The 25,594-nt window shown below is 42.0% G+C and overlaps 1 protein-coding gene across 4 annotated transcripts in view; it reads left to right on the top strand.

Moving 5' to 3' along the window:
- Positions 1 to 25,594, top strand: part of PPP3CC (protein phosphatase 3 catalytic subunit gamma) — a 77,265-nt gene that overhangs the window by 40,315 nt on the left and 11,356 nt on the right. For 2 of the 4 annotated variants that reach the window (XM_083480552.1, XM_083480554.1), the window contains exons 4-11: positions 10,046 to 10,157; positions 12,890 to 13,035; positions 14,931 to 15,070; positions 16,369 to 16,446; positions 16,542 to 16,636; positions 21,690 to 21,815; positions 23,381 to 23,458; positions 24,851 to 24,877. In XM_083480552.1, coding sequence (XP_083336678.1) covers positions 10,046 to 10,157; positions 12,890 to 13,035; positions 14,931 to 15,070; positions 16,369 to 16,446; positions 16,542 to 16,636; positions 21,690 to 21,815; positions 23,381 to 23,458; positions 24,851 to 24,877 — 802 coding nt within the window. The remainder of the gene's footprint in view (positions 1 to 10,045; positions 10,158 to 12,889; positions 13,036 to 14,930; positions 15,071 to 16,368; positions 16,447 to 16,541; positions 16,637 to 21,689; positions 21,816 to 23,380; positions 23,459 to 24,850; positions 24,878 to 25,594) is intronic. The other 2 variants (XM_083480553.1, XM_083480555.1) reach the window with 1 other exon arrangement.

Below are 25,594 nucleotides of genomic sequence, written 5' to 3' on the forward strand. Positions count from 1 at the left end.
AAATTATGATGCACAAGAGCAACTGACCTGTCAGTTTGCTAAGGACCAATAAAGTAGTCTGTGTTGAAACTTGTTTCTTTCTTTGCATGTTATTTGTATTAAAATATATAGGCCAATTTTCAACCAAAAGGTATCCCAACTACAGAAGACAATAAAAATGATAAGCTGTAGACATCTGAATACCATTATGGACTGCTTCAGTTGTGTAAAAATGTGTGATAGCTAAACAAAATAAAAGTTTACCTCTTCTGTTCTCACCTGGACATCTTTATGAGCTCTAGTTGCCCTAATGCATCTTCAGGTTAATCTGGGCTTAAATACAGTTTATTAATATTTCACTGCCTAAATGTTTCTGTGCTTTTTTGGGGTCCCACAGGCCAGACAACATATATTCAGAATTCATAGTTGACTCCAGTCTGCTAAAACAATCCTACAAAAATGGATAATTAGCTAGGGAGGGGTGAGCAGAGGAGGAAACAATCACTTCACCAACTCACTTGTCATTCAGATGGAAATAATACTTCTGCTCTTACTACCAGCTGGCATTCTGAAGGGTTGTACAGGAATGGATCCTTAATTGCATTCAGACTGGCTCCTATTGGGTGGGAAAAATGAGTTCTATGCATTCTGCATGAGGGAAACAGAGGATGAAGAATTACAAGACATGATCATATGTTAAAGGCTGGGATTCTGAGCATGGACCTAGTGGACCACTGCTGTAGTGTTAATTCAGGAGTTATAGTGTGGAAAATTTGTGAGGGTAGAGAGGTTGCTACTTTCAGTTGTTAATAGGCTAATATTCATAATCTATCCCAACAACCTTTTGAGAAAGTTTCTCTTTGTCGAGGAGGAATTCTGTGGAATCATGGCTCTGTTATGTTTTATGTTAATTTTTAGATTTCAGTTGCATGGTTTGAGCATTGAGGGAACAAGGATTAGCCTCCCTTGGCCACTTCTGCTATTGATACAGGGCACATCAATGAACAAAGACAGCCACCTCCATGTGCCATCACTCAGAATAACAATTGGCAGCATCAAAGGGGGAGTACCAGCCCCCCACTTCCCATTTTGTATCATTTTAGTAATTACTTTATGAGACGCGGGTGGCGCTGTGGGTTAAACCACAGAGCCTAGGACTTGCAGATCAGAAGATCGGTGGTTCAAATCCCCGCGACAGGGTGAGCTCCCGTTGCTCGGTCCCTGCTTCTGCCAACCTAGCAGTTCGAAAGCACGTCAAAGTGCAAGTAGATAAATACCGTATTTTTTGCTCTGTAGGACGCACCGGACCATAGGAGGGGGAGAACGGGAGGGGGGGAAATTCCCCCTCTCTGCTCAACGCCCCTTCAGCGAAGTGGCAGGAGAAACGGAGCCCATTCTATTTCTCCTCCCGCTTCGCTGAAGGGGCGCTGCACAGAGAGGGAAAACTGTGCAGTGCCTCTCCAGTGAAGCGAAGCCTGGAGAGCAAGAGGGCACTGACCCCTCTCATTCTCCAGGCTTCAGGCGGCTATCCGCAAGCCTTCGGAGCGCAGCGGGAACTCCTGCTGTGCTCCGAAAGCTTGCAGATAGCTGCCTGAAGCCCCTGGAGCGCAGCGGGAGTTCCCTACGCTCCGGGGGCTTCAGGCAGCTTCAGCAAAAGCAACGCGAAGCTTCCGGAGCATGGGGGGAGCTCTCCCTCTGCGCTTCGGAGGCTTTGCGTTGCTATCGCTGAAGCCAAGGAGCCTGCATTCGCTCCATAGGATGCACACACATTTCCCCTTCATTTTTGGATGAAAAAGTGTGTCCTATAGAGCAAAAAATACGGTAGGTACCGCTCCGGTGGGAAGGTAAACGGCGTTTCCGTGCACTGCTCTGGTTCACTAGAAGCGGCTTAGTCATGCTGGCCCCATGACCCAGAAGCTGTACACCGGCATTTGAAAACCAAAACGTTTGGCTTCCAAGATGCTCGGAAACCAAGGTACCACTGTATTTCTACTAGAGTTTTCCTCAATCAGCTCGAAAGGCTAATGAAACAATTTGAAGCAATTAACAATTTAGCAATTTTAAAAGTTACAGTAACAATCAACAACACTACTAAAGTAGTTGTTGGTTTGATATTTTCCTTCACTGAGCAATTAAATCCAGCAGATGTCTGAAAAGTCTGAACACTGGTATCGTTGGAGTTTAAGATAAGTTCAAAATATTGGAAGAGCTGCTGTCATGTCCTTGACTCAAGTCACAGGTGGACAGTCTGAAGTTCCTGACCTCATTTGATGGAGCCCCTGAGACAGCCCTGTTCTTCCATCCCATCAGAATTCCTACTTTCCTTTAGTTTCTTCCTCAATTTTCTTGGCTTTTTAAATAATCTCCCCTTTCTGTCTAGTTTCAGGATAATTGGAAGAGGCAGTATTATTATTATTATTATTATTATTATTATTATTATTATTATTAACCATCTGGCTGGGTTTCCCCAGCCACTCTATTTAATTTGATAAAATATGTGTTGCTTTTTTTAGAACTCTCCCTAGAGCTGTCTGTGAACAAATCAGTAGGCTTCTGCCATGTGTGTGTGCACATATCACACTGATGTCAGAAAGGAATTACTTTTACTTGCTTTCTAGAACCATAGCTGTATTGGTCTGTTGAACTAAAAAAATCCTGGTATATTTGAGAGGATTGGGAATTGCAGTCTGAGGTAACTATGCAAAAAATTGAGGCAAGGTGGTCTGTGTATCTGATTTAGTTAATTAGCAACACATTTTCCTCCAACTCCATGAAGACTGCAGCCCTTCACAGAAAAAGATGTCCACTCTGTCGTAACTTTTAGCAACCTATAGTTTTGACTTACAGGTGTCTCCCCACTTACTCATATTCAACTTGTGTGTGATGCTGGGAAATAATTAAATAAATTGATTTAAACTCCAGAAAAGTGTGAAAATAGCAAAAATGGCCCGGAAAGAGCAGGAAAACATCTTGCCTTTGTGTTTGCAGGCCCATGAGGTTTTGAGGGAGTTGTAGGAGGATTTTTTTGAGATGACACCCAAACGCGAGGCATCATCATCTTCCCAGGCGCTGAGAAACCCAAGAAGCAACAAGTGATTTAGAGGGTGTTTACAGGCTATTTAGATCATGTTCCCACTAAGCACGATTTCACATATGTGCACGGTACCTGGGAACGTAACCCCCACCTGTACGCTTGCGCTTTGTTGAAATTAATGTACACTCTTCAGGCATTAGCAATCCAGTGTATGAAGAACATGAAGGAGGCCTTGAGGACAAGCAGGATAGCTTTGCTCTCAAGTCACAGAGGGCAACACCTTGAAGTGAGGAGTGTCTGGTATCCCTTGAGGCTCACTGCATGTTTTGGAACACTGATTTCCCAGAGTTTTAAAATGCACAGGGAACCTCCATGGATGGCAGGAAGCTTTCCTGGTGGCGCTTTCCACAAGTGAAGATTGATGGAAGAGACAACAGGAAAGAGACAGTGCTAGCACACTTGTCCTCACTGACTTTCCTCAGAATTTCTCTCAGATCTCAGATTTTAGAATGTTGTATTATTTTATTGTTGTTAGCCGCCCTGAGCCCGGCTTCGGCTGGGGAGGGTGGGATATAAATTATTATTATTATTATTATTATTATTATTATTATTATTATTATTATTTATTATTTATTATTATCATTTATTTGCCTCAAATTTTGTTTTATGCACAATTTCATTGGCAACACCATTTGTGACTTTTAGAACTTTTATTTTTTTAAAGAATTGAAAGCTAGAATTCTCAAGATTCAAAGGGAACTGTAGGCTTCACAAAGGTCCTCTGAGGAAATCTTCATGTTTCCTACCTCTGTATTTAGTGAGAGAAGGTGGCTTTAATGAGCTGCTAGGAACTTTGGGGTGGTGGTGGTGAGGGAGATAAAATTGTGCTGAGCTGTTGGGATTTGTGGAGGGGGTGGAGATGATTGTGCTGAGATGATTGTTTGAAGTGCTACTTGGAAATTATATGCAGTATGGTACAAGGAAATATTACAGGGACATGCTGCACAAACTAGTATTTGGAATCCTTGGCAGTTGCTTGAAATCGCCATCCTTTGTACGCTGTCAGCATGCGGCCCTTTCATGCTATTCTTGGCCCTCCTCCTCCCCCCCAGCCCAGAATGGAGAGAGAGCTGTGAAAGGCTTGTTCCTTTTCTACCAAGCAGGTATTCATCTTTCACAAAGCAAGGTGGGCTTTGATTAGTACACGCGGGGGCTGCTCCAAATGTCACTTGATAAAATGGAATTGAGAAGCTTTACTTCACTTCTGTGCATGGAGATATGCCTTTTCCTCCTGCATCCTGCAAAATAACTTCTCTCTGCCTTGAATGAAAGATTTTCTGCTTAGGTGTGTTTAGCACTGGCTTCTAATATTGAGATGGAAGCCAGACAGTAGGCTTGGAAGAGAGAAAATGTATTGGCAAATACAGGGCAACATTACCTAAGTATTTACGGTTTTTGTCAAGGCTTGTAATAACAGGACCTAACTGCCTTAAAGAAAGAAAGAAAAGAAACTAGCTGGGGCAATCTCAGATATGGAAGAACCTCATTTTTGTGGACAGGCATGATCTCTTATCACAGATCTTCAAGAGTTTCTGTTATACTTGGCTCCTGCTGTTGCTTGTTCCACTTTGCAACATGGGTGGTGTGTGTGAGAGAGCTTTCATGGGCCTTGTATATCGCAGTTTGAGTTTGTACAACTGGGTTGGGGATATTAGGGAGCATCTGCCTGAGCAGTTGATGTTAATGACCAAACAAAATAAAACAGGATGTAATTTTTATAATTGCACCCTGATGCAGGCAGCCAGGAAGCAGGATGCAGAGCTGGGAGGGAGGGGGGGAGGGGCAAGACCAGTGTTGTCAATGTGAAGGAGTTACCTGCACTGCTATGAACATCTATAGTAGAGTATCATGCTCTGATAGTTGGACTTGCACCTGGAGGACTCAGGTACAAATCCCTCTTGATGAACCTCTCTCGGTGGCCTTGGACCAGTGTCTCTGCCTTTGTTTGGCTTAACAATCAACTCTGTTGGCATGTATATTGTTCTGAACATATATGAGTGTATTAAGTGCTTTATGCTTAGTCAGATCATTGGTCCATATAATCTAGTATTGTCTACTTCATAGCCAGTACTAAACATAGACATACAACTTACAAATGAAGCATCTTACCCAGTGGCCAAGGCAGCTGACTGCAGGTATTCTGTTGCAGGTAGTTCAATGAAGCTGGGATGTATTTTTCAGCCTGTTTTGGATTGCCCACCCCTACCCTTCCAAAACATCAGATTTGCAGCTTGGACATATTATTAGACCTGGCTCTGTCTTTGAATGCCCAAGTGATATCTGTGGCTTTCCATCAATATGACTCCTCCTGGACAGAAATAGTATAGCCACTTCTACCCCTTGCAGTGATCAGTGTCCAGTGGTGCCATCAGCAGAGGGGAGTGGGCAGAGGCCACCTGGCTGGAGCCAGCCAACCTCTGAGGGAGGCGGAAAGAGAAGGGGAAGCATAGAAAGTGGGGGAATAAAATAGGAGGGAGGGGAGGACAAAGGGGTAGTTGAACCTAGAGCAGAACATCTCACAAGCACCTCACAGGAAGGAAACCAAAACCAAACCTAAATAAATAAATAAATAAATAGGAGGAGGAGGAAGCCAGAGAGGGAGGGAGGCAGGCAGCAAAGTGGAGCAAGGCGAGGGTGTGTGGAAACCTGGATAGGAGTGGTGACAGCAGGTCAAGGCTCTCGCAGTGTCCACTGCGCTCTGGCTCAAAAAAGCACTGTGCACTCATTTCTACTTTTTTGCAGAGCAGGGGGACATGATGCCCCTAAATCGCTGCATCAATGGAATCCTGCGTTTTATTTTGTCTTCTGTGAGCCAAGGTTGCTACTCTAAAGTGAGATCATTAAAGCTTCAAAATAAAACAGGAAATCTGGTCTGTAAACACTGTTGCCCCTTTCCCATTCAAAACATGGCCAAAGAAGGACCTCTCCACTATTTTGGAGGAAGTGTAAGATACTTTCCCCCTTTCCTGTTTCTGCCTGTGTTTTGTCCTCGAAGGCCTTGGAACCCTAGCTTTCAGAATTCATCTTCTCCATTAATCTGTCTAAAACAGAGCAGCCCCATGATGTGCATAACCTCCAACAGGGACATCCTATTCAATTATTATTATTATTTCATTATTTATACATCATCCACCTGACTGGGTTGCCCCAACCACTCTGGGTGGCTTCCAACATATATAAAAACACAATAAAACATTAAACATTAAAAATCTTTGCTGCCTTCAGAGATCTTCTAAAGGATGTGTAGTTACTTATCTCCTTAGCTCAGGAATCGCATAACTCCATACCCTCCAACATTTCTCCAATGAAAATTGGAATGTCCTAAGGAAAAGCAGGATATCCTGGGATCAAATCAGAAACCAGGATGGCTTCTGTAAATCTGGGACTGTCCCTGGAAAATAGGGACCAATGGAGGGTCTGAATGTGGACTGTAGTCCATACAGAGAGAACTCCATCTCTGATTATAAGAGGAGCAAAGTGGCCATTCCTGCTTCCAGTCCTTTAATGAAGCTGCATGCCCTTTTATTCTTTCTTTCTTTAAAGGGTCTGTTAGACTTGATAATCAGAACCCACCTATCTTTCGTTTACCATTACCCAAAAGTTGCCTGTACTCTTTATCTGCATTGGTGTCTGCATTCTAAGAGTTATGACAGAGAAGAAAAATCTGTGGGTCATTGTTTGCAGCTATGTTTGATTCTAAAGAGATGTTGCTCAAGAATTCCAGCAGCTTTTGTCCATTCCTCTACAAAATTGGGTTTTTACACCTTTACTTCCTAGATGTATAATAGAAGTGAACTTTTAAAGGAAGAAGTTTTTGGGTTTTGGTTATAAAATTAAGGAAAAAGAGCAAAATGAAGCAGGGCAAAGGCTAATAGAGTTCTGCCAAGAGAACAAGCTGGTCATCACAAACACTCTTTTCCAACAACACAAGAGACAACTCTACGCATGGACATCACCAGATGGGCAGCATCGAAATCAGATTGATTATATTCTCTGCAGCCAAAGATGGAGAAGCTCTATACAGTCAGCAAAAACAAGACCTGGAGCTGACTGGCTCAGATCATCAGCTTCTTATAGCAAAATTCAAGCTTAAACTGAAGAAAGTAGGAAAAACCACTGGGCCGGTAAGATACAATCTAAATCAAATCCCTTATGAATACACAGTGGAAGTGCGGAACAGGTTTAAGGATTTAGATTTGCTGGACAGAGTGCCTGAAGAACTATGGGTGGAGGCTCGCAACATTATACAGGAGGCAGCAACGAAAACCATTCCAATGAAAAGGAAATACAAGAAAGCAAAGTGACTGTCCAATGATACCTTACAAATAGCGGGGGAGAGAAGGCAAGCAAAATGCGAGGAAGATAGAGAAAGATACAGGAAATTGAATGCAGATTTCCAAAAAAATAGCAAGGAGAGACAAGAAGGCCTTCTTAAACGAGCAATGCAAAGAAATAGAAGAAAACAACAGAATGGGAAGAACCAAAGATCTGATCAAGAAAATTGGAGATATTAAAGAAACATTTCGTTCAAAGATTACCATAATAAAGGACAAAAGTGGTAAGGACCTAACAGAAGCAGAAGACATCAAGAAGAGGTGGCAAGAATACACAGAGGAATTATACCAGAAAGATATGGCTGTCTCGTACACCCCAGGTAGTGTGGTTGCTGACCTTGAGCCAGACATCCTGGAGAGTGAAGTCAAATGGGCCTTAGAAAGCACTGCAAATAACAAGGCCAGTGGAAGTGATGGTATTCCAGCTGAACTATTTAAAATTTTAAAAGATGCTGCTGTTAAGGTGCTACACTCAATATGCCAGCAAGTTTGGAAAACTCAGCAGTGGCCAGAGGATTGGAGAAGATCAGTCTACATCCCAATCCCAAAGAAGGGCAGTGCCAAAGAATGCTCCAACTACTGCACAATTTCACTCATTTCACACACTAACAAGGTTATGCTTAAAATTCTACAAGGCAGGCTCAAGCAGTATGCGGACCGAGAACTCCCAGAAGTGCAAGCTGGATTTAGAAGAGGCAGAGGAACCAGAGACCAAATTGCAAACATGCGCTGGATTATGGAGAAAGCTAGAGAGTTCCAGAAAGACATCTACTTCTGCTTCATTGACTATGCAAAAGCCTTGGATTGTGTCGACCACAGCAAACTATGGCAAGTTCTTAAAGAAATGGGAGTGCCTGATCACCTCATCTGTCTCCTGATAAATCTCTATGTGGGAAAAGAAGCTACAGTTAGAACTGGATATGGAACAACGGATTGGTTCAAAATTGGGAAAGGAGTACGACAAGGCTGTATATTGTCTCCCTGCTTATTTAACTTATATGCAGAATTCATCATGCGAAAGGCTGGGCTGGATGAATCCCAAGCCGGAATTAAGATTGCCGGAAGAAATATCAACAACCTCAGATATGCAGATGACACAACCTTGATGGCAGAAAGTGAGGAGGAATTAACGAACCTTTTATTGAGGGTGAAAGAGGAGAGCGCAAAATATGGTCTGAAGCTCAACATCAAAAAAACGAAGATCATGGCCACTGGTCCCATCACCTCCTGGCAAATAGAAGGGGAAGAAATGGAGGCAGTGAGATATTTTACTTTCTTGGGCTCCATGATCACTGCAGATGGTGACAGCAGCCACGAAATTAAGAGGCGCCTGCTTTTTGGGAGGAAAGCAATGACAAACCTAGACAGCATCTTAAAAAGTAGAGACATCACCTTGCCAACAAAGGTCCGTATAGTAAAAGCTATGGTTTTTCCAGTGGTGATGTATGGAAGTGAGAGTTGGACCATAAAGAAGGCTGATCGCCGAAGAATTGATGCTTTTGAATTATGGTGCTGGAGGAGACTCTTGAGAGTCCCATGGGGCAAGAAGATCAAACCTCTCCATTCTGAAGGAAATCAGCCCTGAGTGCTCACTGGAAGGACAGATCGTGAAGCTGAGGCTCCAATACTTTGGCCACCTCATGAGAAGAGAAGACTCCCTGGAAAAGACCCTGATGTTGGGAAAGATGGAGGGCACAAGGAGAAGGGGACGACAGAGGACGAGATGGTTGGATAGTGTCTTTGAAGCTACCAGCATGAGTCTGACCAAACTGCAGGAGGCAGTGGAAGACAGAAGTGCCTGGCGTGCTCTGGTCCATGGGGTCACAAAGAGTCGGACACGACTAAACGACTAAACAACAACAAGAGCATCCTTTGTTTGTTTTTAAAAGTATGTGTTGGATGTCCTCCCTGAAGCATGGATGCCACAAGTTAGCAGAGGCAGCAAGAGTTTGTGGCCTACCTGGGGAGGAGGATCGCTGGACTTGGCTTTGGCACAGTTAGATGTACAGTCCTGCTTGCCATTCCTGTGCTGCACTGGTGTGCCAACTTGGTGGCTCAGTGGACAGGCCACCCCAGGATATTGGAGATGGGGGCAAATCTGCATGGGCTGGAGCTAGAGGCAAAGCTGACTTAGGAGGACACTGTTATAGCTTAGTTGGCAGAACATTAGACTCTCAATCTCAGGGTCAGGGTTTCAAGCCCCACACTGGGCAAAATATTTGTGCATTGCAGGAGGTTGGGCTAGATGACCCTCGTGGTCCTTTCCAACTCTACAATACTGTGATTTTATGATCTCATGTTGGCACACTTGCCAAAAAAGTTGGCCATGCAGTTGGATATTGAAGGTCCTTGTTTCAGTCCCTGGTGTCTCCAGTTAGAAGGATCAGGTAGCCAGTGATATGAAGGACCTATCTCTGAGACACAGGTAAGTCTACCTGGCTAGATGGACAAAATGTCTGACCAGTATAAGGCAGCTTTCTATGTTTCCACTGTGAGCTCTTTGCAGCAGGACCTTGTGGAATCGAGCTTTCTTCCTTTCTGGAAATCCAGCTCCTTGGGCTTATTTCCAGAAAGTTCCAAAGTGCAATTCTCTGCAAATGAATTTTCTAATATGCTGCCTTCGATCACTCTCTTGTAGTGTGTGCTGTATTTATGGAGTTTAAAGATAAACCACCCCAAAACACTTTTCCTGCTCCGAGGGAACCACGAGTGCAGGCACCTCACAGAATACTTCACCTTTAAACAAGAATGTAAGTATGGGATGACTGGGGTAGGCTGTGCATCTGGTTAGGAAAAGCTATGGATGTTGGTGTGAAAGCATCCAGTATGTCCTTGCCCTCCTCTCCTTCAATATGCATGGAAGGGGAGTTTTAAATTCCACAGAGCAGAGAGGCTGTGAGCACTGTTCCTATGGCACTGTCTCCCCAGCAGTCTGACTCCATGCAAGTTGTCCCTCCCACTCCCATCAATTTAGGGATCCAACATGCTGTAATTATAGCCAAGAGCTTTCAGTTCCAAATTGTGCAGCTGGAATCAGAGTTGGATGGAAATTGAGGGCTTTCCCTTTTTAACACAGATTGAGTGAAACCCAATCACCTCATGTAAGTGTGTGTGAAGTTAAATGGGCAGACCTTTGTTAGTTTTTTATAGACTGAATGGTGATGGTGCAAAGGGGAGACTGGTCACTTTGCTTCTCAGTTTCAGAATGTCAGTGCTAAAAGTTAGTTTTTCTCCCTTCATTACAGTTCCTCTTCTCATTAAATATGTTGTGCTGGTTCTCTGACTGTCCGTATCAACTTCAAACTCTGAGACTCTACATTTAAGGCCCTCATCCTCCCACAACAGTATATCCTTTTTCTCTGTCATCCATTACTTGCCTTGTACCTCCTTATCACATTTGCCCTTTCTGCCTTGGAATACAAGTTCCCCTGTTTGAACTTCCCTGCTCCTTTTGGCTCCAGGCTTCCATCAGCTCCTGTAAAAGGAAACAGGAAGGGGCAACTGGCAGACAGATCAACAGCTGTTGTGTAGAACTTCTTGTTCATATTTCTTGTACTTGTTTGTTCTTCCTTCTCTCTCCTAATACCATGCCACATCTGAGGTGCATGTTTGCTTTTAGCTTTTACCCAGTCCATGTACAGTTTGCCTTATTCCAGGAAAAGCTGGAAGTACAGTGGCCATATGTGCAAGAGAGCCTCATGTTTTGGAAGTAATTGTAAAGATAGTCCATATTCTTATTTTAATCCTTCAGAAGCTTAATTTTCAAGAAGTAGTGCATTTGCTAAAAGGATGATGCCATAACCAAAAGATACAAGCCCAGGTATCTGGATTTGTATTGTCAGTCATCATTATGCTTCTAGAGTACCGTATTTTTTGCACCATAACACTCACTTTTTTCCTCCTAGAAAGTAAGGGGAAATGTCTGTGCATGTTATGGAGGGAATGCCTACAGGTGGCATGCCTACGGATTTTCCTCCTCTAAAAACTACGTGCGTGTTATGGTCGGGTGTGTGTTATAGAGCGAAAAATACGGTATATACAAACTTTAATATATACATTATGCTGATTAGCCAGGTACTTTATGGGAAGAAATCTTTCTTTGATTTGAAAGCTGCCCTTGGCTTTAGTTGCCTTTCTGGGTCTTATAATCTACAGAAGAGAGTAAACAACACTTTTAACACTATTTATGATACCAATATATATTTCAAACAGTGAAAATCGAGACAAAAAAGTTGTTGAGCTTTTTTGGCAAATTCGCAAAAAAAGAGAGAAGCTTTTGAGCTATCTTTAATCTCCAAAAACGGCACTGCCAACGTGGGTTGCCACACGTCTGGACTTTCCCGGACCTTTTTGTGATTTCCACATGGACACTGCTTTTGACTGCAGTATTCCAGATGTGTTCAGGAATTTCCAGATGTATGGCAACCCTACCAATATATTGATTTGTCTTATAAGAGCTGTAAGTTGAATAACTGGTGTCTGGATTGACTTTAGTAAGTCACTTGGGAAGTCTCTTTGTCTAAATGTTTTAAATAAATTTGCAGTCTTTGCAAGGGCTGCTTTTCATGACAAATTTTAAAGATACTAATTCACCTAATCAGTTGTATAAAGATAATATAAAATGTATAATACATATCTAACTTAGAGCAGGCCTAGGAAACCCTAACTACTTCCAGAGTCTTGCCATGTATAGTTGCTTTCTACAGGAAAGCCTTGCTCAGGACAGTGGTTTTGAAATTGTTTCTTGGAAGCTCATCAGATTCTCCTCAGTGGGAGAATCAGTCCAGGTAAGCAAGTTTTCCTGGAAGATGGCTTGTCCCATCTTCTCCTGCAATGTGCAGAAGCAGGACTAGAGAGCATAGGAGCTAACACTTAGGGGTCAAGATCCCTTTGCCCACCCAATAAAATGTTTGAGGGGGCCAGACACCCCCCCAAGTTGATGGGCATTGCCATTCATATGGTGTGTGTGTGCTGTATCATTGATTGATTGATTGATTGATTGATTGATTGATTATGTGGGGCTTACCTGCCCCCCCAAATATTCTATTCAAGTTGGTACCCGTGCTAGAGAGTACGTTCTGTTGTTCACTCCCAGTTCGGAGTCCAGAATTTCCAGGACATACAGTTTTCTGTATAGATATTCACTGTTTGAAATATAGCAACTCTATGGTGAAGCCTAGCATAGATGGCTACAATTCTATGTGAACTACATGTACACCATAGAACATGTCCAGTAATCTTCTGCAATGGACAAGGAGTCTACAGGAGATGTACTGCAGTTCCTTGGCAGACATGTTGGTGTGGAAAGTCTCTGAAGCAGGAAAGGAGGAAAAGTCCTGGCTTAGAGAGAGGAAGAGGCAAGGCAGTTGTATTTCTTAAGTCCACATGACTGGCAGTTTTCTGGGAGCCTTTTTATTTTTTATTTTTTATCTTTTATAGTTTGCATAAGTCATTGCAGTTCTCTTGCTTCTGTTTCCTGCAGGTCGAATCAAGTACTCCGAGCGGGTGTATGATGCATGCATGGATACATTTGACTGTCTTCCACTTGCTGCCCTTTTGAACCAGCAGTTTCTGTGTGTGCATGGAGGGCTGTCTCCTGAAATCACATGTCTAGATGATATTAGGAAAGTAAGTGGTGCCTCTTTCTTTTCCCTCCACACCTCCCCTCCATAAAACAGCACAGGTATCGTAGTTCCAGTTAGGGTCTTCTTGTAGGCTTACCTGTCCCCATGCTGACAAGGTTCCACTCCAGGGTATGTTTCCCCACCACCTTTTCTTTTAAGGCTACCTAAGACTTGTTGAAGGGGCTGCCAGGCATAAAGACATGTACACTTCTCTCTGATCCCAGGCTGAAGTTCTGTAGGGTTGACAGTGGTGGAGGAAGGGGGGCGGTGGGGGCGAGCCACCCTGGGTGTCACCACTGAGGGGGTGACAAAATGCTGGGTGGCACTCACTGCGGGGCCTGCAGAACGCCTGAGCCACACGTCTCTCCTGGGAGAGACGTGGTGCTTGGGCGCATGTAGGCTCTGCTCTGCCCAACGGCGGCTGAGGGGCGGCTGAGTGGGAGGAGGCAGGCAGACTCCGGAGGCCCCATGGTGTGCCCCGCCCCACCACGTGGGTGGCTCACCCCAGGTGCCCAAGCGGCTTTTTCCGCCACTGGGTCGAAAGAGGAAAGGTGCCAACAGGGAACTTGTGTGCGTTCGCGGCATTCGCCCTCCTTCCTGGTAAGCTGAGGCTTACTCTCTGGTTATTTTTCCTCCATGCACCCTTTTTCGTGCCCTGGTGAGATATATGCAGTTCTGTTATTTTCTGGTGTCTGCCTTATGTCCCGTCCCCGTCCCCCCTTCTATGTATAAAGCAAAGAAGGGTGTCACATAACGGGGAGATTCCTGAAGGTAGCAGAAGGAGACTTGCAGGGACTCGGGAAAGCAAAGTGCCAAGCCCTGAACCGCTCCACGGGGGCGGAGAAGCAGTCAGGGAGGTGGTTTAATTTTCAGGACGAATTAAATAAAATTGTGGTCTTCGTAGAATTATAGAATTGGAAGAGACCCCGAGGGTCATTTAGTCCAACACTCTATTGTAGCCAGAATCTCAACTAAAGCATACACACTAATTCAATGTACTGATTTTGGGGTGGGGTGGGGGTGGGAAATAATCACAATAAACACGAACAAACTTTAACAGTCACGGCCTTCCCGCCCTCGTTATGCCCAAACCCCACTTCTTTGACAGTGTCTATGAGCGTGACTTTCTCAGATGCTTGTGCATTTTAATTTATGCATTATATATGTCGCCTTTTATTAGCATGGTCAAGGCCAGAGGAGATGGGGGGGCAGACCACCCAGGGTGTCATCGCTGAGGGGGGTGACATTCGGCATGACACTCGCCATGACTCCCAAGCCTACCCCGAGCCATCGATGGGGGAGGGGGTTTGACAAAAAACAAAATTGCACTTGGTACCACCTGACCTTGCTAGGCCTCTGAGGGTTGAACTTCTTTGTGTATGCTGGTTTATGAACATCATAAAGATTTGGATTGGATTGGAACTTCTTTGTTCTCCTTCAAAGACAAATTAAGCAGTTGGAAAAAGAAATGTGTGTTGCCTTTAATCCAGGGTTTCTCAAACTTGAGTCTCCAGCTGTTTTTGGACTACAACTCCCATCATCCCTAGCTAGCAGAACCAGTGGCCAGGGATGGTGGGAGTTGTAGTCTGGAAGCAGATGGAGGCCCAAGTTTGAGAAACACTGCTAATCCTTACAAAGATTGAATGATTAAAATTTTCTTATATCTTGAGGGGGGAAGTGGATTCCCTATTCGTAAGTCTTCCACACTTAGAAATCAGCGCTCATATAGGCAATGTTTGTTTCTTAGATGTGACATCATAAACTATGTTTATCTAGCACAGATGAGTTTTTTTTCTCATGCACCTTATTTTGGCATGCTCTTAATAACGAGTTCCCTTAATTCTGTATGTTTATATCAATTATCTTTTTTTTTGGCTTTTCTGTGTGTGTGCCTTTCAGTTAGACAGGTTTAAGGAGCCTCCAGCCTTTGGTCCAATGTGTGACCTGCTGTGGTCTGATCCATCAGAGGATTATGGCAATGAGAAGACACTGGAACATTTTACCCACAACACTGTTCGAGGTTGCTCCTATTTCTACAGGTAGGAAACATTTCAAACACAACCCTTGGTTAAGTGAAAAGGTAGTAGTGTGAAGTCCCAGTTGCTGTGCTCAAACCACTCTGTTCCAGGGCTTGTGGTTGTTGCTGTCTTGTGATTGTTGCTGTCTTAAAAATACAACATGTATTACTACTGAATTCCCTATGAATTTTCCCTCTGGTAAAACCGAAAAGCCATTCGTTTGTGGCTTTCTGAGTTGTTTACAAAGTCAAAGATGTGCCTGAAGGATTTCAGAAATACTAGAACAAGTTTGTGTGGACTTATCAGAACTTTAAAACTTGCCAAGCAAGTTTTATTTAGCAAAGCAATATATCTTGAATCTGAATGTTATTTGCTTCACAAGTCCCTCTGAATGTTTATTTGGATGGCCTCAGGGTCACCACAAATTCCCAGTTTCCATAAATGTTAGTTTGATTTCTAGGTGCTTAGCAGCCCTAACAATAGTCAAGTTTTGTTGTAGCCCTAATTTTTTCAATACAAACATCAACCGCAAAAGACACATACAACAAAAACCATAACAACAATAATAACACAATTTGACAATTCAGATTTGAATACACTGATATACCTATGACTACCCCTTTTTAATCAATATTTTCCCACCTCTCTCTCCTTCCCCTACTTCCCACCACTATCTGCCTTATCGCTTAAATATTTGTTCCAGATTTCTTCATATTTATCCATTCTTATTTTGCGATGACATGAAATTTGTTCGTATGTCCATATTATCGATCCATGTGCTCAATGGAATCTTTTTGTGGCTCTTCCATTTCATCAAAACAAGTTTTTTTGCTTCTAATATTTTTTTGAACCCTTGAAATCTCCTATGTTTCTGGAATATAATTTAGAATTAAATTCAGTTCCCCTAAATAACAATTTATTTTTATTACTCTTGCTATAAATATCCTCGCCTCGCACCAAAATGATCTTATCGGGCAGTTAATCAGCATATGTACTAAGTTCGCATCTCCAGCATTATTATTATTTTTTTAAAAAGTTTTGTTGTAGCCCTCACCCTCCCTCAGGTTGTGTAGAAAGTTGGAGTTGGACTGTGGAGATGTAGGTTCAAATCCCTATTGAGCCACAATGGGGCAAGTCAACCTATCTTCAATTCTTTCAACCTAACCTATCTTTGCAAGGTGATTAGAATAATTTGGGGCAAAAGTGGAATATTCCTAACTTGTATATCCTCATCCCTCTTGGGAAAAAGACAGAAAACAAATGTGATGATGACTGCCTTCAGCATGTGTTAATATTGCTTTTTAAAACTTCTTTTTCAGTTACCCTGCAATTTGTGAATTTTTGCAAAATAATAATTTGTTATCTGTGATTCGAGCACATGAAGCCCAGGATGCTGGGTAAGTTCAGAGTCACTATTCTGGTGCTGTGTTCAGCAGCTTTGCTGTCTTTATGTATTTGCAAATGCCTGCCTATGTTCTGCTCACTTTTCCAGGTACCGAATGTACAGAAAGAGCCAGACTACAGGCTTTCCATCCCTAATCACAATCTTTTCTGCACCAAATTATCTAGATGTCTATAACAACAAGGGTAAGATTTTGACTGTGCCCAGATGCCAATGTGAGGTTATTATGAATTCTTTCCTGATGTCTTGATGTGTCCACTTTTAATAGAATCTCTAGCTCTTGCTTACCTTATCTTTTGCTTCTTAATACTTGGTTTCTTAAAATGGATGTGGTTTGTGCTTGGGCATTCTGCCAGAAATGTTGGGTCCCCACAGATTTGCAGGAACAATTCCATGTAAGCGGGGTACAGAAGATGTGTCATCTGAGAGGGATGGTTGGGATTTGGAGCAGCGGTGTCTGCATTCAAATCATTGCTCATTCAGAGGTTTACTGTGTGGCTCAACCTTACTTAGCTATCTTACTATCTTTTTTTTCCAAATAATTTTTATTAAGTTTCTTTTTTTTATATAAATTTTTTATTGGTTTTTCAACATTTATATAAACACAAACAATACACAATACAAACAGACAAAAACATAGACACACACGTATAATTTCAGACACTTTTTTCTTAACCCTGCTTCACCGACTTCCCCATACCTCCCCTTTCTGCATCCCTGTTTCCAAAATTAATTCAGCAAATCCCTCTTAAAATCATGTAATTTTCTCTTGTTCTTCTCTATTACAAATCTTTTACAGCTGTAATCCCTTTTTTCCTATAACCTCGACATTTTAGCACTCATTAATTTTGTAGTATTTCTTAAGATAAATTTTAAATTTCTTCCAATCTTCTTCCACCGCCTCTTTTCCTTGGTCTCGGATTCTGCCGGTCATTTCAGCCAGTCCCATGAAGTCTATCACCTTCGTCTGCCATTCTTCCAGAGTGGGTAGTTCTTGTGTCTTCCAATACTTTGCGATGAGTATTCTTGCTGCTGTTGTGGCATACATAAAAAAAGTTCTGTCTTTCTTTAGCACCGATTGGCCGACAATGCCCAAGAGAAAGGCCTCTGGTTTCTTGGGAAAAGTACATTTAAGTACCTTTTTCATTTCATTATATATCATTTCCTAGAAAGCCTTAATCTTCGGGCACGTCCACCAAAGGTGGTAAAAAGTACCTTCAGTTTCATTACATTTCCAACATTTATTATCGGGCAGATGGTAGATTTTTGCAAGCTTGACTGGGGTCATGTACCACCTGTAAATCATTTTCATAATATTCTCTCTTAAGGCATTACATGCCGTAAATTTTATACCGGTGGTCCACAACTGTTCCCAGTCAGTAAACATAATATTGTGACCAATATCTTGAGCCCATTTAATCATAGCTGATTTAACAGTTTCATCTTGTTCATTTCAGCAACAAATTATACATTCTTGACAAATTCTTAGTATTGGGTTCTAACAGTTCTGTTTCTAATTTTGATTTCTCCACCTGGAAGCCAATTTTCCTGTCCTGTTTATACACCTCCATTATTTGATAATAATGGAGCCAATCTCGTCCTTTAGACTTCAATTTCTCATAACTCTGTAGTCTCACCTTATCCCCCTCTTGTTCCAGCATTTCCCAGTATTTTGGCCATTTAGATCCCATATTGAGTTTTTTCACCTCTTTAGCCTCCATTGGCGACAACCACCTTGGGGTTTTATTTTCCAACAAGTCTTTATATCTAATCCAGACATTATATAATGCTTTCCTAACAATGTGATTCTTAAAGCCTTTATGAGCTTTTACCTTGTCATACCATATATATGCATGCCATCCGAAAACATTATTAAAACCTTCCAAATCTAAAATGTCTGTGTTCTCAAGAAGTAGCCAATCTTTCAACCAGCAAAAAGCTGCTGATTCATAATACAATTTTAAGTCCGGCAGGGCAAGACAAATTTAGATATGTCTTTTTGCCACCTCTTGAAACAGTCCATTTTGTCCATGATTTGCAATGTTTGGAATAGAAATAACATTCTAGGCAAAACATTCATCTTGATAACTGCAATTTGGCCTAACAAGGAAAGCTTCAAATTTGACCATATTTCTAGATCTTTTTTTACCTCTGTCCAGCATTTCTCATAATTATCTTTAAATAGATTCACGTTCTTAGATGTCATATTAATCCCGAGGTATTTCACCTTTTTTGCCACAGTTAATCCAGTTTCATTTTGGAACCATTCCCTTTCACTAACTGTTAGATTTTTCTCCAATACTTTAGTTTTTTGTTTGTTCAACTTAAATCCTGCTACATGACCAAATGCTTGAATTAATTCTAAAACCCTTTTCGTACTAGTGTCTGGCTCTTGTAACGTAAGTACCAAATCATCTGCAAATGCCCTCAATTTATATTGTTTGGCTCCGACCTGCACCCCTTTAACCAACTGGTCCTTTCTAATCATATTTAACAAAACCTCCAGGACTGATATAAAAAGTAGTGGGGATATTGGGCATCCCTGTCGTGTCCCTTTTTCAATTTGAAATTCTTCCGTAACCACATTATTTACAATTAACTTTGCCTTTTGTTCAGAATATATTGCACCTATACCATTCTCAAAACCTTGGCCTACCCCCATCCCATGTAATTTTTATTAAGTTTCCATATACCATACCAATCAAATCATACTAATTATTCCAAATCATACCAATACAAATCATAAAATCCAAATCCAATTACAGTGGTGCCTCGCAAGATGAAAATAATCCGTTCCGCGAAGCAACCCTATTAGCGGCTTAGCGGCTTAGCGCTATTAGCGGCTATTAAAGGCTTAGCGGCTATTAAAGGCTTAGCGGATTAGCGGCTAAAAGGCTATTAGCGGCTTAGCGGCTTAGAAAAAGGGGGGGAATCGGAACACTCGCAAGACGTTTTCGTCTTGCAAAGCAAGCCCATAGGGAAAATCGTCTTGCGAAGCAGCTCAAAAACGGAAAACCCTTTCATCTAGCGGGTTTTCTGTCTTGCGAGGCATTCATCTTGCGGGGCACCACTGTATTTTGCCAAATTATAAATTTTTGTGGGGGGTACCCATGCTTCAAGATCGGTAGGAGTCCAATCATCTTATATTTTCTGCTGCTTTGATGTTCACAGTCCCATCCTCTCATCTCCTTGTCGTTACCCTTTTTCTTCTCAGTCACCTCTGAGTTATCTCCACAAGTGAGTTGAAAGAAACAGTCTTGTTTATATTTCTGTGTGAACTTTGTAATGCTCTCCCGTAATTCATCTCACATAGATCCAATAGTCCGAGTCCCATTCGAGCAGCCGTCGCCATCTTATTCAGTTCCAATGAAATACAGTCTAAATGTCCGCTCGTTAATTTTCTCAGACCCGTTGTATCATAAATCAGTCTTTCCAGGAGGGTGATCGCCCTTTCGAATTTACGATCCAAACCTGACACCAAAACAGCGGCTCATCCTCCCTAAGACTACAAATCTTACAACGAGGTCTGCCTCTCAATGGCGGATCACTTTTGTAACTATGCCACAAAGCAAGCCTCTCTTCTTTCCAGATCTTTTCACGAAGTAAAACCTTTTATATTTTTTTCTTTCCCACACAGTTTATTTTTCATCTCACTTGCAATTAGTTGTTGTGACGGTTCTTCTAAGGGGGAGCGTTGTTAGGTAATCATATTAAAAAAGAAGAAAGTTTTCCCCCCTTTCCGTTCCGTTCAACATACCGAAATGTCTGTAGTTCTTTGATGCTGTCTTCTGTTCCTTCCGTCCCATCATTCATCGTCTCAGTGGTAGAATTATTTAGCAGATAATACCCTCCTGACCTCGCTCGAAGCATGTGCGTTTACTTCTCCAATTTTTTTTTCCTTTTAAGCAACGCAACCAGTTTCACTCTTGAAAGCAGCATTCGGGAGCTCCAAGCCCACATGAGAGCTATCCGCCCAGTGCCCCCACCCCCTGCTTTTCTCAAACTCGGGGGTGATTTATGGGCAACCGTGGGCGAGGCAGCATCATCCCACCCCCTGGGAAGAAGAGGGAGACTGATTTTACTCCCCATAATCAGCCTCTAATTACCTCGTGCGAGCCGGGTAGATGATATTGTCGGCCATCTTCCAAGGCTCCCCCAGCGGCCCCCCTACTTAGCTATCTTATTATCAATGAGGAAATAATTCATGTAACCCTCAGCTCTTTGGAAGAAGAGTGGGTGTAAATGTGATAAATACAATCTTGGAAGGACTGAACCAGAATCAATTAAATGCAATTCCACTGAAGCTTGTATGTTAGAAATAGTGTTTGTTCTAAAGTAGTTACTGACCTAGTTTGGATTTAACACTAACCCATAGTTTAGTGTAAAGTGCACGAGGCTGCTCCCCACTCCTCCAGTGGCCATGGGGAGGAGATAGGAAGCACCTGCTTCCATTTTCAGCTCCGGTAACTGCGGTTTGTCATCCAATAACTTCAGTTAGTTTAACATACTGTGGTCCCCTAGAGTATAACCTCTATCAACCCTCAAGACTGGCTGTGCTGTTCTACAGCATGTGGAAGCCCCAACCTGTCCAAGAAATGCAGACTTGTGGACCGTCGTCTGAATTGTGCTTGTTTCAGCAAACCACAGTAATAATAATTATTATTATTTTCCCCAGCCACTCTGGGCACATATCAAAAAAACATAATGAAAACATCGAGATCAGACTAAACAGCTTGTCCTGCTTCAGATGAAATTACAAGCCAGCACTTCTTGACTACTGAAGGAAGTGCTTCCAATCTATTGACCGCAGCTGTGCTGGAGGGGAAGCGACAGTGTAGGAGTCTGAGGCCTTAAAGTCACGTGGCATTAAAGCATAGGCTAGTGTTAACTTAATAGTAAAATAAATTTTATTTATATGATTTCTCCCCATCCTTCTTCAGAAGACTGCAGGATAGGTAACAACATTTAATACACATTCCAAAATTTAAAAACAACATATGAAATTCACTCTTAAAACTTTTATCAGAAGAAAAACAACACTTGTAACAGTAAATTTCACCTGATGTCTGATGGATATTTTGACATTCCTTACTGCCTCTCTCATAGAGGGTGTCTGATTTTCATAGGGATTTCTTTACACAGCTGTATAATTGCATTTCCTAAGTTGTGTAACCCTGGAGGACAAAGATAAAATCAGCACTCTTGTAATTTCTCTTTCTCCCTCTTGTTTTCTTCTAGCTGCTGTGCTGAAATATGAAAACAATGTCATGAACATCAGGCAGTTCAACTGTTCTCCACACCCTTACTGGCTTCCAAACTTCATGGATGTTTTCACATGGTCTTTGCCTTTCGTAGGGGAAAAGGGTAAGAAGGAGATTGCCCAATAAAATTATTGATAAGCAAAGCAATTATCAAAGGAGCAGGAAAACAGATCCTCCTGACGCAATAGGATTGACTAGGCTGGATGTAGCCTTGGGCGGTCTGTTGCTGCCATAAAGGAGAGATATTTGTGGATTTTGCTAGCTTGCTCACTCCTGAAACAAAGAATTTAGAAAATTCTGCAAAATTTGGCCTTCAGGCACTCAACCTTCTTTTTTTAAAAAATATATATATAATAAAAAATAAGCATGTTAGTGGCCATTATTGTGTCATAGGAAATTTTCAAAATATATTGTCTCAGGTTCAAAAATCAGGGTACTTGTGTGTTTACAGCATTTATGTACTGTTTTCAGCTTTAAAAATCCTTAAATACCCATTCAGACATGAAGCTGACTGGGTAATCTTAGACCAGTTGTACTCTCTCAGGTTGTTGTGAGGATAGCCTTGGTGAAGAATTGACGTTTTTATCCCCCCCCCCAAAAGTTTTTTATTTCAGTTTCCACTGAAAGGAGGCTGCATTTTAATATTTTAATGTTGTATTTTAATCTTGTTTTTTAAGTTGTATTTCAATCAGTTGTTTTATATCGGGTGTTAGCTGCCCTGAGCCCAGTCTTGGCTGGGGAGGGCAGGGTATAAATAAAATTTATTATTATTATTATTATTAAAACGGAGGGCACATGGTATGTGCTGCATCAAACTCCTTGGAACAAAGATTGAACAAAAATGTAATAAATAGTTTATGGTAAATATTAAAATCAATAACAAAACAACAAAACAACTGCTTGGCTACCTTGGGAGGGAGGGATATAATAAATAAAATATTTGAAAATCAGTTTATAAAATGCAAATAATGGGAGATAAATCTGTTTAGATGTAGTTGTACATGCATAACCTTTGTTTCAGCTGAAAGGAGTAGAAGGATTAAGTAGCTGTTCTAACATTTGTTAGGTTTTATGTAACTGAAATTTAATTTCAGTTGAGTATTTTATATATGTGTGTTATGTGCTCCCCAGCCTGCATTTTTATACACGTAATGTCATATTGGCATGGCTCACACCTAACACCAAACTGTATTGCTTTGTTTGCTGTGTACACTGTCTCTGGTTCTACTGTTCTCCAATAATGAATTGGGAATTGGGAGTTCTGATGGGGAAAATTGTTTGGGGACTTTAGGTTATAGCTTGAAGGAGTTTAAGAAGCACCATAACCAGAGAAAATGGTGTTCAGGGATAAAACAGAACTTTTTAAGCGCAAGGCGTAGTTTGCTTTCGGCATCTGAACCAGCAAATAGTGTATGTTTGCCCTCCAAGACAGCATTGCAAATAACAGTTTGAAGTTGGTTTCCAATCCTACTTTGGCAGGCATTGAAACAGAGCGTGTTTGAGGAATAGGAAGCATACAAGCACAAGGTTTGTTCACATAATAATCCATGATGTATCATTATATGTGAACAAGCCCATTCACATGCTGTGGCAGATATAGATACACACATAAACACGCGCGCACACAAAATCTCTAATCTCTTGCCCATTTCTCATTATTTCCTGCAGTTACAGAGATGCTGGTTAACATCCTTAACATCTGCTCTGATGATGAGCTCATTTCAGATGGAGATGAAGCGTTGGACGGTAACAAAACCTTTTTACTTTTTCAGGGTGGGTTAGGTTTGGTTGCTTTCAAGCACTTTTGGAAGAAATGACATTCAAAGCTGGATGTGCTGCCTTGTTCTTAGCACCTTTTTGTTGCCATCTTTTTCATTCATAGTTTAAGCTCACTGTCTTTGGCTGTTTTACAGACAATTACTTCTCTAGCGTAATAAGAGCCACTCTGCGCCCTCCCTCCCACCTCCCACTATGGCAGTTTCCTTGATCCAGCAGCAGTAACTTGGTATTTGTTCAGATGGAATGAAGGAGGAAAGGAGAGTTAGGAAGAGGAAGCCCGACCAGCGTGAGCAGCTGCCTTGTTCAGTTTTCATTTACATCTGCTGCTGCTCCTTACGCCCCAATACAGATGGATGGAGTTGTGAAATTGGCTTGTCCAGATATAACAATCAACTTCCAGTCCACTCAGTTTCACTTCTGAAAGAAATTGCACATTTTTAACTGCATATGTACATATGTAGATATGCACCCATCTTTTATAAGATTTAAAAAAATCCCTCAGTTCCAGAAATAGTCTGAGCCTGTGGGTGGCGGAGCAGCTGATCATCATGGGCACTCTTTCATATGCATCTGTGACAGTTGCAACAAAATGTACACATGTATTTTTACAAAACTACTGGTCATGCTTCTGGGGGCTTTTGGCTTTCCCAAGGTTCAGCCTGAAGTGCTCGAGGAACCCACATAACTAGTTAATTATGTGAGAGGGGGTACAAAGACTGAACAGGCAATGGCATCTCTATGATGCCAACTCTCTGGAAGGCTACCCAACAGTGTGCAGTGTTAAACTAGTGACAACTAAGTATGCAGGAAAACTGAAGACTACTTTTCTGATATTATTACAATTATAGGAATTTTTGCTGTCTTCCTTTGCTGCTTAATTGTTTAAAAAATACTGGCATTTTACACTGCTAGATCAATTCTTTTGATCATTGGTCATTGGATTGGCCTTTCCATCCTTTTTGCACAATCTGCAGAAATAGATCCAACCTCCTCCTTTTTGGCCCTTGCTAGTAGTTTATAGAATTGTAGAGTTGCAAAGGACCACAAGGGCCGTCTAGTCCAACCCCCTGTAATGCAGGAATCTTCTGCCCAATGTGGGGCTCATACCTATGCCCCGGAGATTAAGAGTCTTATGCATCTGAGAGACAGAAGGAAAATTGATTTGTCCATCTGGAGTCTGACAGCCAAGTGAGCATGACACAGGTGCAGAAGAGAACTACCAGCTGACCCAGCGCTAACCTTCATGTCCCATTGCACTTTAAAAAGAAATGTTATTCCCTCCCTCCCATGGAAATTTAAATTTGTTTCTTCTATCTCTGTCTTCATCTCCTTGTTACTTGGTGTCTCCTCTCCCTGAAGATAACTACATTTCAAGCTATCCGAAAGGTACCCAGCTAGAATTTGCTAAAAGCTTAATTCTCACTGCCTGTGCCACCAGATTTCCTTGGAGTGGATTTTGAATAGCTGACTAGTTGAACAGTCTCGCCATTTCCCCCTTCTTCCCCATCAGTTTTAACATGAACGTGGTGCATTTGGTTTTTGTTTCTTTTTTCCAACCCTGTTGTGTTCCACCAGGAACCAGAGCGATGGGGGTCACGTTTCTCTTTGACGTTTGAATGCAGCCACCTTGTGCATGGCTGATCCATTGGTGCATGTCAGTTCTCCAGTTTGGCTTGTCCTGTTCTTAATGCATAGTCGGGCAATTAAAAAAGAAGATCTTAGCTTAGAGGAGATGTATTTATCATTCAGTGTACAGTTGAGCTCCCAGAACCTCCATGCTTTTCAGTCCATGTTTGGTCTGTGTAGTAAAAGGGAGTGTACTTATCCCTAGCACATTGTATTCGTTGAGGACTCAAGCAAAACCACAAGATTCCAGCCATTCCTTTGTCTGCGTCTATGCCAAAGGTGGTGCTTGTGTGACCGCTCTCCCTTCTGCAAGCACAGCCCAGCATCCTGATGTCTTCACCCTCACTTGGGCTTGTAGTTGTGTTCTTGCCTTGCAAAACTGTGTCTCAATGGCTGAGTCATTCATGTTACATCTCATGTGTACTGTGGTCAAACATGTCTGGGCAGGCAAAGAGGTCTGCTGCTCCGATCAACACT

The sequence above is a fragment of the Podarcis liolepis genome (genome assembly GCF_965112155.1).
Source record: "Podarcis liolepis genome assembly, chromosome: 16".
In the NCBI taxonomy this organism is placed as follows: Eukaryota; Metazoa; Chordata; class Lepidosauria; order Squamata; family Lacertidae; genus Podarcis; species Podarcis liolepis.